General features: G+C 47.1%; 1 protein-coding gene across 3 annotated transcripts in view; it reads left to right on the plus strand.

Annotated features, from left to right (window-relative positions):
* ncam2a (neural cell adhesion molecule 2a) overlaps window positions 1–13,933 on the plus strand; it is a 1,392,794-nt gene that overhangs the window by 1,006,821 nt on the left and 372,040 nt on the right. For all 3 annotated transcript variants that reach the window (XM_078560368.1, XM_078560369.1, XM_078560370.1), the window contains exon 6: window positions 4,353–4,470. In XM_078560368.1, coding sequence (XP_078416494.1) covers window positions 4,353–4,470 — 118 coding nt within the window. The remainder of the gene's footprint in view (window positions 1–4,352; window positions 4,471–13,933) is intronic.

The raw sequence follows: 13,933 nt of genomic DNA on the forward strand, positions 1-13,933 counted from the left end.
CATCTGCTTGGCTAGCAAAATCCATCCCCTTGTTCTAGACTCCTAATAGAAAAAGTTTCTATCTACCTATTAATTCCTTTCAAAATGTTAAATACTGTTGTAACGGTTTGTTCGAGGCTTGGAAATTGAACAGTAGTGCTTATTGGTAACACATAACTATTTACATATGTATAAAGCATAGCCCAGACTATGGGCTAACTCCATGCTTATTTTTACACAGGTCTCTGCATACTTTTAGACTGACCCAGGTCCCTTAGCATGTGACCCTTTACATCACACTGTAGGTGGTACTGTTCTCTAGCCCTGCATTAACCCTTGCTATGCCAAACACCCTTATACTACAAACACCTTATCGACCTTCTACACTCCAAGAAACACAGTCTAGATTATGTGAACTCTCGTCATACAAACAAACACTTGGAGTTCTGAAAAATTCTGGAGAACCTGCACTGCTCTCATCCCTAGGCCATTGTAAATTTTCTAAGGCGCAATGTCCAGAGATGGACGCATGGTCCAACCATGGTTTTGCACAGCTGCAGTAAAACTTCCTCCTCTTTAAATTCTAGCTCTCTAGAAGCCTAACCTAGTCTATGAAGGGGGACAATGGCGTAGTGGTATTATCACTAAACTAGTAGTCCAGGCTAATCCCCTGGGGGGCGTGGGTTTAAATCCCACCACAACAGCTGGTGGAATTTAAATTCAATTAAAAAAATTCAAGTATATAAAGCCAGTCTCAGTAATGGTGACCATAACAACTATTGATTGTTGTTAAAACCCTATCTGGTTCACTAATGTCCTTTACATAGGGAAATCTGCCATCCTTACCTGGACTGACCTACATGTGACTCTAGTCCCACTGCAATGTGGCCTAGCAAGCCACTCAGTTCAATGGCAATTAAGTATGGGCAATAAATGCTGGCCTTGCCAATAACACATACATCCTCAGAATAAGCTAAAAGCAAAAAACTATGGATGCTGGAAATCCAAAACAAAAACAAAAATACCTGGAAAAACTCAGCAGGTCTGGCAGCATCTGTGGAGAGGAACACAGTTAACATTTCGAGTCCACATGACTCTTCAACAGAACAAAGGAAAAATAGAAAAGGGGTGAAATATAAGCTGGTTTAAGGTGGGGGGTTGGGGGTGAGGTGGCGGGTGGGGCGGGGGGGGTGCGGGGTGGTTGGGACAGGTAGAGCTGGATAGAGGGCCAGTGATAGGTGGAGCTAACCAAAAGATGTCACAGACAAAAGGACAAAGAGGTGTTGAAGGTGGTGATGATTTACAGCCTTCCGGACTGAATATTGAGTTCAACAATTTTAGATCATGAACTTTCTCCTCCATCCCCACCCCTTCTCCGATTTTCCCCCTCCTTTTAGTTTTTTCCAATAATTTACATAGACTTTTCTTTTCCCACCTCTTTCCATTATTTTTAAATGTATTTCCAGCCATTGTTTTATCTCTACCTTTTAGCCTATTTTGATCCCTTCACCCCACCCCACCCCCACTAGGACTATCTGTACCTTGCTCGTCCTGCTTTCTAACCTTAATTAGTACATTCCTTTAGATAATATCACCACCTTCAACACCTCTTTTCCTTTTGTCTGTGACATCTTTTGGTTATCTCCACCTATCACTGGCCCTCTATCCAGCTCTACCTGTCTCACCCCCCCACTCCTTAAACCAGCTTATATTTCACCCCTTTTCTATTTTTCCTTAGTTCTGTTGAAGAGTCATGCAGACTCGAAACGTTAACTATGCTCTTCTACACAGATGCTGCCAGACCTGCTGAGTTTTTCCAGATATTTTTGTTTTTGTCCCCAGAATAAGCCTTTAGCTTATTAGCCTTTTTGATTATTTTTCAATCTGACCATTACATTTTAGTGATTTGTTATGTGGCTCTCCAAATTTCTTTGGGTTTCCATGGTTCCTAGATTTTTGCCACTTAAAAAAATTCTCACCCCAATGTTTCGAGTCCAGAATGAATGTCCCAGGTTCCCAAACTTGTCACAGACTGGCCTGTAAGTTCGCCAAGCCGCCATGATTGTCCTGAAGTATCCAGGGATTGAAGATTAGTCTCCAGGACCCTGCGAGCAACCCCTGGAGAAAAATTATTGCTGCATTTAAAATAAAAAAAAAACGAACACTTTGATTGATTGATTATATGAATATTGAGGAACAAACATTGTTTGCCCAACAGCCAAGATTATTCCAATTGGGTATCCAAGAGTTTGCTCGCTTTTCAGTGGCCTATGAGAAGGCATGGTGGGTGGACCAATTGCAGGCGTGTGTGTGGGTGGGTGGGTAATACATCGGATGGTACCTTCAGGAATACACCCAACCAGAGGCTGCGACCTTTCTGACCTGCCAAGTTGAAAAAGGTTTTGTCTCATTGGTGTACGACAACTTACCTGAGGTCATTATGTGGAAGGCTTAAAGATGTTAGGAGTCATAAGAGCCTATTCCAACCTAACCAATTAACTAGGCTTCCCTGCAAGCATCTGAAATGTGCTTCTTATTCACAGTATAAGCATTTTGTTTTCAAGCCTGCCCTCTCTAGGTGCCCTCTCTAGGTGCCGGCAACACCAAAATGAAATAGATTTATGCTCCCAACAGAGATTCTAATCGTTAGATATTCAAAGACCACTCATTTACATAATATATTCAGGTGATTTTTCCTAATTTCATTGGAACGCTGGAACTGCCTCAATCCTGTCTCCAAAACATTCTATTTTAATCATTTAAGCAGAGTGTTCACTATATTCTTTATGTATTTTGGCATCCCACTACAAATAACAATATTATTTTTTTTTTAAAACTGACAGTTTGTGAAGCAACTGTAACTGAGGAGAGTATCTCCCTGTCACTGCCATTGAGCCCTGTGACTGTGTTTTGGTGCCAATTATATGGTACACGGTTATAAATAAACCAGCTTGTAATATTTATTGTCAACCATCCAGAAAACCTTAAAAAATCATTATAATGTATTCAAATAAAAAAACACAGCTGTTGTCACCTCAGTCTGGCATGTCATTAAGTAAATCAGTTGTCAGGTTTTTGGGAAGACCTGTATCAAGGAACAAAGCGTTGACTTAATGTCCCATCTCTGCTGCATCATCTGATCTCAGCCCTGGCCATGTTGAGTGATGCTACATTCACCCGCAGTGTCCCTCGGGCTAGAAAGGGAAAAATAAGCCCAAGGCTCTAACTGTTAATCACCATAATCTGAAGAAATGTGTGTGTGAATGTGTGTGAGAACAGAAATGACTGCCTTAACCATTCTCTCCCCCTCCCCCCCATCCCCCACTGTGGCAGTAGTGTGTGCCATCTACAAGGTATGCCACAGCAACTTTCTAAAGCTTCTTCGACAACACCTTCCAAACATGCGACCTCTGCCGCCTCGAATAAGGGCAGCAGATGCATGGGAACACCGCCACCTGCAAATTTCACTCCAAGTCTCACATCATGCTGACTTGAGACTATATCACCATTCCTTCACTGTCACTGGTTCAAGATTCGAGAACTCCGTCCCTCACAGAACTGTGGCAATACCGGCATCAGATAGACAGCAGCGGTTCAATACTTTTACAACTAACAAACAGATGTGTTCAAAAAACACGAAAGAAACAAGTTTTTTTTAACGACTATGACTTTCCGCCAGGATTTTCCCCCAACAGTGTCTTAGAGGTTAAGCTTCGGTTCTTGGAGACTCCAGGGTAGTCCTGGTCGATTGGAAACCTTTATCTTGGAATGGTGGGGCAAAGCTTCAACCACCACTTCACTGAGTTCCTGATCTCGGCCTTTCACTGCGCTGACAGTCACGAGGCGGCTCCTAGTGGCTGGCTCCACAGTGCCATTGGTTTTGAACCTCGGACCAACTGCCCTTCCACTCACAGCTGATTATTGGCAGGAAAGAACCAGCTAGGCTGGAGGAGTTCAGAATCAGGCGGGGCATAGGACTAAGTAGATGGCTGAATGGGCCAAGTGGCCTCCTTCTGTGCTGTATCATTCTATGATTCAGAATCTCACACCAAACAAAAAAGGGGAAAAAAGGCTACAGTTTCTTCAGCTGACCAAATGAGGAGATTTGAAGAGCAATTCCCCCCTTGGCTCAGCTTGGCCCAGTTGCCAAGTGACCCATTTGAGTTGAGACTGTATAGTACTGAGAGGCAAAATCAGACATTGTCGGAATAACTACACCCGAGGAGCTGAAGAGCCAATGACATTTAATTAAAACATGGATAGCAACTGGGTTCTGGAAATTGTTTTATTCTCCTTGTGATAAGTTTTGACAATCTCCATGGACCCTCACCTAACTTTCTGTTTGTCCCTTTTTCCATTCTGATTCACTCTAGTTCCTCCAGTAATTCATGTGTCCAAGAGATCAGCGAATGCAACGGCAGATCGCCAGGAATCCGTAACGTTGATGTGTACCGCCACTGGCTCTCCAGAACCCAACATTAGCTGGTACAGGTAAGGGGGAGGTAGAATTGGTAACCCCCCAGGATTGTCCTGGAGCTTCAAAGAATTAAAGATTAATCTCCTTGGGAGCAAAGCTAGGAGAAAGAGAAAACCATAGTGCCATTAAGCAAATGTAGTTTTTTTTAAAAATTGCTTTGAACATTTTAATTGGATTATAGCATTGAAAGTGAGCAGAGAGAGGCCATTTTACTGGTTAGGGCTGTTGGAGGTGGAAGGTCATGTGATAAAATCTCCAGGACTACGTCCAACCAGAGTTGGCAATGCTAGCGGGGGGGGGAAGGGGAAATCTCAAGCCTCAGCTTTCAAGGCAATCCAATCGGAAGATCAACTCTGACTGCCAATTGGGGAATGCAAATATAGCGTGTGTCGTTATCGGCAGCTTAAGAGCTGATTTTGAATGCTTAAAGTGCTGGTTTTGTGAGCTTAATAAAGATTTTAAGCACAGAGCCTGGTGAACTTCTTAAACAGGCTGGCAACACAGATTTGGTGAGGGACCCTCGTGGCTCAGTTGGTAGCTCTCCTCTATCAATGTTGGAATGGTCCGGGTTCAGATCCTGCTCCAGGACTTGATGGCCCTGGATGATGCAGTTAAACAGATTGTTATTCAGCTTGCAAATACTTCCAATGTTCTACACCACCCTCCAAATTAAGAAAAGGGTATGAAGATATGTGGGTAGATGGAATTTGGTAAGTGTGGCAATAGGGAGGAAAGAAGGTGCAGGGTCATTTAAAGGGGACCATAGATAAATAATCAGAATGGTTAATTAGAGTGAAATAATTAACATTAACAACAGAAAGGATACCCACATGAAAGGGATCCAATTGAATTAAATAAAAGTCTTCCATTCATAAGTACTTAAATAATAAATAAAGTTATATCTCAGGAAGAAAAAAAATCAGTAATCACGGGTCTAGTTTGCAACGGAAATTGGAACTGGTCCAGTTGAGCTGCCCCGAGTCAGCCACTTGATATGCTCCCAGTTGAATTATTGCCGCTTAAATCATCAAGCTGGTTCCAGTTGTGTCCAGTTAGCCTGGTTAAATTTACTAGCCCAGGGTGGATTAGCTCTCCTGAAATGAAGGGACACTTTGGCCATGAGACCAGATAGGAGGGTAGGGGTTTGATAAGTGTTGGTGGTGGTGGATGGGCGGGGGTGGTGTTGAGAGGGGTGAGGTTTACAACTTACCCTGCTGAGTGCTGAGTCCTTCTGCTGGCTGACTCACTCAATGGCAACGCCACTTTAATCACTCAAACTCAGCCTGCAGACCCCCAGGGTCAGTCACCGCAGGCTGCCCTAGAAAATACAGGACACAGGGCCTCCCTTATGATATCAACAGCCAATGGACAATTCCTTAAAATATAGGGCAGCTAGTCACCCTGCAGCTAAGTATTCAAAACTCGTGAAAGGGGAAATCTAGAAAATGAAATCACTCCATTCACGTAAACACCACAAATAAGTGAAAAGAAAAACAATAATGTGCCTGCGCGTGCTGTAGTGAAATATAACTTGACTGGACTGCACTGTAAGTTTCACATTTTATTGTGGTGCATAAAAACACAAAACACAATGCAAAACCCAAATAGCAGAAACCAAAAATAAGCATGGTTTAAACTACAAGCTACATATATAAAACAGAAGAGATAAAAACAAAAAACTACTGCGGATGCTGGAAATCCAAAACAAAAATCGAATTACCTGGAAAAACTCAGCAGGTCTGGCAGCATCGGCGGAGAAGAAAAGAGCTGACGTTTCGGGTCCACACGACCCTTCAACAGAACTGAAGTATAGTTAGGAGAGGGGTGAAATATAAGCTGGTCTAAGGTGGGGGGCGGGGGGAGAGAGAAGTTGAGGGTGGGGTGGTTGTAGGGACAAGCAAGCAGTGATAGGAGCAGATAATCAAAAGATGTCACAGACAAAAGGATCAAAGAGGTGTTAAAGGTGGTGATATTATCTAAGAAAAGTGCTAATTAAGAATGGATGGCAGGACACTCAAGGTACAGCTCTAGTGGGGGTGGGGTGGAAAGGTTGACAAGGTATTAGTTGTAGATTTAAAAATAATGGAAATAGGTGGGAAAAGAAAAATCTATATAAATTATTGAGAAAAAAACAAAAGGGAGGGGGAGGAAACGGGGTGGGGATGGGGGGAGGGGGAGTTTAAGATCTAAAGTTGTTGAATTCAATATTCAGCCCGGAAGGCTGTAAAGTGCCTAGTTGGAAGATGAGATGCTGTTCCTCCAGTTTGCGTTGGGCTTCACTGGAACAATGCAGCAAGCCAAGGACAGACATGTGGGCAAGAGAGCAGGGTGGAGTGTTAAAATGGCAAGCGACAGGGAGGTTTGGGTCTTTCTTGCGGACAGACCGCAGGTGTTCCGCAAAGCGGTCGCCCAGTTTGCGTTTGGTCTCTCCAATGTAGAGGAGACCGCATTGGGAGCAACGAATGCAATAGACTAAGTTAGGGGAAATGCAAGTGAAATGCTGCTTCACTTGAAAGGAGTGTTTGGGCCCTTGGACGGTGAGGAGAGAGGAAGTGAAGAGGCAGGTGTTGCATCTTCTGCATGGGCATGGGGAGGTGCCACAGGTGGGGGTTGACATGTGTATGACAGAAGTATGTGTAACTCATGCACTGTTATGAGGGTTCAAACTCGAATACAATAAATAATGATGCTAGCAAAAGTATAGCATTATAAAATTCTTCAACTAACGTTATTGAACTGTTTCAAAATCACAAGGATATGAAAAGAACGCTGATAGCTGAAGAACAGGTGATTAATATCATGCAGGGCCTATCCATGAAAAATAAAACTTATAAACAGTCCTTTTTCAATTCAGTTGGGCCCTCATTTTGTAATTACCTTACAGAGAAGCTGAATCCTCCCAATCCAGTTTGTGTTTTACCTTTCAAGCTACAGGACAACTGGTCCCTTTCATCCAGCTCCCTTACGTTAAGCTATAAGATCAAAGGTTTACACACCCAGTTGCCTTGATGGTATCCACAATGCTGAATCATCCACACAGTCCCCAGCCATGCCCCTCAGCTGTTACTTTAACCCACAGAAATAAAAACACTGGTCTTTGTCACTCAGGTCTAAATTTAACTCAACCAGGAAACTAAAGGGTTACACATTCCCTGGACAATATTCACAATATCCCTGTTCACACCTGGAGCATTGGTCAGATGCCCAAGAAAAAAGATGTAGCTTCTGAAGTGTTGGCCTATGTCCGGCTGTACAGCAAAGAACAAAAGAAAGGTACAAGCACAAAAGCAAAGAACTGCGGATGCTGGAAATCCAAAACAAAAACAGAAACAAAAATACCTGGAAAAACTCAGCAGGCCTGGCAGCATCGGCGGAGAAGAGCACAGTTGACGTTTCGAGTCCTCACGACCCTTCAACAGAACTAAGTAAAAATAGAAAAGGGGTGAAATAACCTGTACACCTTTCTTATGCCCCTCTGCATGTGTGTTCAAAACCTCTGGCGATCAGAGATTGGTTATTCCCTGCATGGTCAACTCTGAGTAGTCAAAGGTGATGTCACACCTAATGGATAGAGTCCCTATGAACATTTCAAAATGTCTTTTGTGACTGTGCAAAACCCACAAACATTCCGTACAGTTGATAAACATCTCACAGTTATTTTTATTACCCTGTTTTAAGATCCTCGCTCCTCTGACCACCATGATAGCCCCCAGGAAATCAGAAGTTTCAAGATTCTCTGTCAGTGTCTTTATATATAATTATAGGTATTGGTACAATTAGAAATTGACCCGTACCTGACCTTATAATTACAAGCTTCCCAGTCATTTTATGGCCCATATTCTCTTTAGGATGTTCTATTTCCGTTTGAGTACTTGCATGCACAGGTGAACTGACAATTACTATTTTTCACTCACTTAACCCTTGTGTTCCTTCAAAGATCAAGCTAGCAAATTTAACAGTGGCCAGTTAGACTAAATCCCATCATGGCCGAGTTTTCCAAGCCCGATCATGACGGACGTGTTTGGTGGCAAGATCGAAAAATCTTGCAAGATTGCTCCTCTACTGTTAACCTCTTGCACACACACTTCGCACTCGAATGAGTGCTATGGTGCTGCAGAACTATTGGATGACCGGGCAAGCCTGAGGATCCCACCGGGAAAGGTGGCCATCGAACACTGATGTTCCTTTGCATTATGTTTAAGTTGGCATTGAAAAGCCACCCTCACGATACAGGTAAACCATGAAGCTTTGGTGTGCAGGTTAGAACAATGCCCGCACCTGAGGTGAGAGTTCAGGATGCAGCCGAGTGGCTGACGCTGCCACTACTTGGCTATGTGGTGTGGGGCGGTGCTGAGGGGTGCCATGGTGAACCATCATATGCACTAACACTGGGTACCCACGGGGTGGTCTGGGCTCTCCAGCATACATTAAGGGACCTTGAGAGGCAGCCACAGGTGATTACTTGACCAAAAGAGGTTCCTAGGAGACAATTGCTGACCCTTGCGCCTCTCTCTTTGATACCTCAGTGGGGAGATCATCAGGAACATGGAGTCTGGTGATCTCGCTGTCTGTCTCATTGCTTATAGGCAGGAGAGAAGGGGAAAGTGTGACTGGGGCATCTGGCTTGCCAAAGAACCCTGAAGACCAAGGGAGCCACACGACCTCCTCTGCACGCAGAGGTTGAACCCCACAGAGCCGTCATTCGTAGGCTCATCGCTAGACCCTGGGTCTATAGATGGTGCATGTGCTACCTGCAGATGAGTGAGAACCAGTGTCGGCGACACCTGCACATGTCAAGGGAACTGACCATACACATATGCCACCTTCTACAGGATTTGGCACCACCAGGACTCGGAGGGCATCCACTGCCAGTGGCAGTTAAAGTTACCACCGTGCTCAACTTCCAGGAATCCGCTGGGGACCTTTGTGGGATCTTGCAAGCATCCACCCACAAATGTATCCAGGAGCTCACGGGACGCTGTTTTTGCCAAGGCACACAACTTTCTCAACTTGGACAGAAATCAGGCAAGCCAGGAAGCAAGAGCACTGCGATTTCCCGTGATTTCCGGATTCCCCCAGGTGCAGGATGCCATCGATTGCACCCATGTGGCTCTTAAATCTCCCTGGCAAGAAGCAGTCCAGTATGTGGACCGCAAAGGCTTCCATTCTCTCAATGTTCAGCTGGTCTGCAACCATAACAAACGGATCATGCAGATGTTGCAAGATACCCCAGAAGCGTCCATGACTTATACATCCTCAGCAGGTCTCAGATCCCTGACATCTTCCAGGGACCACACAAGATGCAGGGTTGGTTCCTTGGGGGCAAGGACCACCCACAAAGGACATGGATGATAACGCCCATGCTGCAACCTCAGACTTGTGCTGAGAGAAGGTACAACGAGGCTCATGCCACAACCCAGAGTTTGGTTGAGCACACCAATAGCACCCTGAAAATGAGATTCTGGTGCCTCGACAGATCTGATGGAGCACTGCAGTGCACTGCCCAGAGGGTGTCGCACATCATAGTGGCTTCTTGCTTGTACTCAACCTGGCAATGGAAAAGGGGGAGGACCTGGGTGACGAGGGGATGCAAAAGCTGCACGTCTCCTCCAATGAGGAGGGAGTCGAAGGGGATGAGGGTGATAAGGTCCTGGAAGGTGAGGGTGCAGGCAATGAGGCCATTGCAGCGGCCAGACGAGGCAGGCGTACTCGTTAGGCCCTCATTTCCACAAGATTCTGGGAGGATGATGAGGAGATGCAGTGAGGACACTCCTGAGATTTTCACATTGCATCTGGGAACGGCTGACACCTGCCTGGCTGAGGGCAGCGCAGATAAGGTCGGTGAAGAGGCTCATATCCTGGAGACGCTGCTGAGATACAGCGGGCACATGGACTTTCAGACAACTTGATCCTTTGGCAGGCTTCATCACCTGTTCCCTTCAGCACCACACCTTCACCTGTCAGGAATGGTGTCACGATGGTGTGGGGGGAGGGGGGCAACCCCGCCTCTAAAGTGCTGAGAACACACAGGGAACATCACGGAATCCTGGGGTGCGAGATTCTTGCAGCAAACAAAAGCCACATGGAGGTACGGGCGTCACTGATCTGGAGAGTGACTTTGAAGCCAGACCATCACTGTGCTCAAAGGGTTACACACTGCACAGGGGAGAGGCCCTGGACTGTGACAGTCGCCTCCATTTTGTGCAGGAAGAAAGGTTTCACACCTGAATCACACAAACTTTGCCCATCAGAACAAGGAGCCATAGACGAGGAGACAGTCTTCAGATGTATTTAGAATAGTCAACGTTAAGCGCGAGTGATTAATACCTGTGCCGACGTAATTAAACTACATCTTCTTGATCTTCTTGTTGTAAGGGTGGCCGAGTTGCTCCTATTGGTAATAGAATTGATCTGCAAACAATTCTTGGGTGGAAACATCAAGTTTACTTGCAATGTGCTTAGCAGCTACTAATGTGTGCTTTTAACTCTAACCCTATCGCTACACTGCCTGCTAGAGGGAGCCTGCAGCACCCTCCAATTGATTACTACACATCATGGGATCTTGCTTACAAGTATTATTTTTAAAGGTACATTACACACTAAACAAAGCCATAATTACCACACCTTCCTAACCTTGCTGCAACATCTTGGTGCTCTCTCGATATCCACAGCGGAGGTGGAGGTGGCCTGCTGACTGTCACGACCTGTTGCCCGTGATGGCCTTGGCAGGCATCCTCTGGAGAGCCGTGACCTGGAGGGGCCCCAGCCTGCTTTCAGGGTCCTGCTATGTGGCCGTGGTACCCTCCTCAGCCTGCGGAGCTGGAGCTGCTAGGGTCACAGGAAGAGGGGGTTCAAATCCGGACACTCCCAGAGTCACGTGGGTAGATGGCCCCGGGGTGTGCACCTGCTGACCCTCCGCCCTATGGGTGCCCGAGGGCCCCTGATTGACTGTTTGAGAGGAAGGGGCAGCTGGAATGAGGTCAAGATGATCCACCCCCACCTTCTTGCGTAGACACTGGTGCATGCCTGCAAGTGCCTCAGCGATGGAATGCAGCTCCTGCAGCAGTGCAGGGCCAATGTCCTGCACCGTGGTCTCCATGGCGTGGGCATTCTGGTGCTATCACCTCAAACCGAAGGTGGACAGGCTCCTCCATCGTGCCTTGCAATCTAAGGAGTTCAGCGGACATCCCTTCCTGATGTTCCTGAGCTTGCCTTTGCAGCTCCAGCAGCGGACGTATGACCGAATCCAGAGGCTCCTCATTTGACTCGGACTCAGCAGATTTCTGGCCTCCAGCAGCCCTCCGAGTGCTGGAAATCTGGGAAGTCCTGCCACTACCTGCTGTGGATCAGACAGTGCGAAGCACTCACCAGACTGTGACCCTGATGCTACTCCAGGGCGCGGTCCCACCGAGGCGTGTGTCTCTGCGCTGGCGGAGGTTGTGGGTGAGCGCTGTGACGGGTCTCCAATTTTGGCATCTGTGGATTCCTCTTCCGTGATGTCCTCAGGACTGGAGTCGAGGGCCTGGCTCGTGGACCCGCTCAGCTGCTTCCCAGATGTGCCTGTGAAAGCAAGGAGAGATAATTAGCAAGTAATACGGACTCGAAACGTTAACTGTGTTCCTCTCCACAGATGCTGTCAGACCTGCTGAGTTTTTCCGGGTATTTTTATTTTTGTTTTTGTTTTGGATTTCCAGCATCCGCAGTTTTTTGCTTTTATCTGAGATAATTAGCGCAGGGCAGGGGACTGCGGAACAGGGGACCTCACTCACAGCGTGGTTGTCTGATGGATGTTGCACTGCTGGATCCTCGCTTGATTGACCTCACCGTCAGCACAACAATGGTCCAGGTCATCATTGGCCAGCTGGATGGCTTTATCTTCAAAGTCTGTGAGGACCTTGATGTTGGGCATTCCTCCACCAGTCTGCGACCTCTCCCTTGTTGTGTGCCAGCTTGTCCTGCATGAATACAGATGGAGAGAGTGTAAGCAAGATGCCTGCCAGGCCAGATGATAAAGATGCCTGGCATGTGTGGGTGGCGGGTGCTGCCATGGATGAGACTAGGGCATGATATTCAGGGCAGATGAAGGTGTGTGTGAGAGAGAGTGAATGGTGATGTCTCTTGAGCTGGCAGTGAGTGAGATCCCTGTGGCTGTGTGATGGGTTTGTGAGTATGTGAGTTGAGAGTGATGAAAGGAGTGACTTACTTTGGCGGAACGGAGGAGATCATCCACCCTCCTTCGGCACTGGTGGCTGTCCTCTTATGTAGGACATTGGCATTGACCACCACTGCTGCCGCCTCCCATCTGGATTTATCACCTTGGATGAGGTTCTTCCCCTAGGGCGGGGGTAGAGGACATCACGGTGGGCCTCCACTGCGTCCAGTAGGGGATCGAGGGAGGCGTCGCTAAATTTGGGGGCAGCATGTTTCCTCCCTTTGGCAGCCATGGCGAATCAGCGGCCGACCTGCCAACGATCTGACCGTAAAAACCGTGCCTCTCAATCTTTTAAACAAAGTGGCGCACGCTGTGGTGGAAAAAGCCGCAATTGTCGTCGGTGAGTCACGTGCCAATTTTCCCGCCCCATATCGGACTTTGCCGGTTTCTGGGACAACTCCGCCCTGTGTCTTCTGTGCATTCTCACAGCATAACTATGGTCATTATATACAGCTGAAAGTTAACCAGTTGCAATGTTATGTCAGGTTTTTCGGTCCATATTGCAGTAGTTAGACTTCTGAGCAAGTCATGAGACCAACTGCCTGCAATTTCTGTGCCAAGTGGGAACACCAGGTTACTGTACGTGTGTCCTGGACAACCACGTGTGCAGGAAATGCCTCAAGTTGCTCAAGTTCAGAGTTTCTAAGCTTGAGGAGTCACTGCAGAGCGTGGAGGACGTTGAGCGGTTCTAAGACGCATGTTTCAGGCGATGGTCACTCCAGCGAGAGAGGGCTGAGGAGATCATTGAGTGGCCGTCTGACAGGGTAGGAAGAGGCAGACAGTACAGGAAGAGTGCCATGCTCAAAACAGTTCTCAGTGCCGGGTACCAGTGAGGGAGAGGACACCTCGGGGGAGCATATCCACAGCAACGTGAGGGGAAATGACTGCAGCTAAGGGCGGTGTGGCAGGAATGCAGTGATCACAGGGGGCTGGATAGTCAGTTGAATAGACAGGCATTTCCAGAAATGCCAATGCGAGTCTCAGGCGGTTTATTGCCTTCCTGGCGCCAGAGTAAAGGGCATCACTGAACTAATGCAGAACATTAGACAAAAAGGGAACAACCAGAAGTCATGGATCAGAGTTTTCTCTCATCGGGCAGGCTCGGCGGGAGCGGGCAGTGGTGGGCGGGAAACTGACCGCCACCTGCAATCGGCTCCACACTATAGTTTCACGCGGGCGAGCCAGTTAACGCCTGCCCTGTGTGGGCGCGAGTGGCAGAGCTGAGCGCTACCTGTGCGGGCGGTGGGGGGTGGGGAGAGAGCTGT

The sequence above is a fragment of the Cetorhinus maximus genome, chromosome 16 (assembly GCF_964194155.1).
Source record: "Cetorhinus maximus chromosome 16, sCetMax3.hap1.1, whole genome shotgun sequence".
NCBI lineage: Eukaryota > Metazoa > Chordata > Chondrichthyes > Lamniformes > Cetorhinidae > Cetorhinus > Cetorhinus maximus.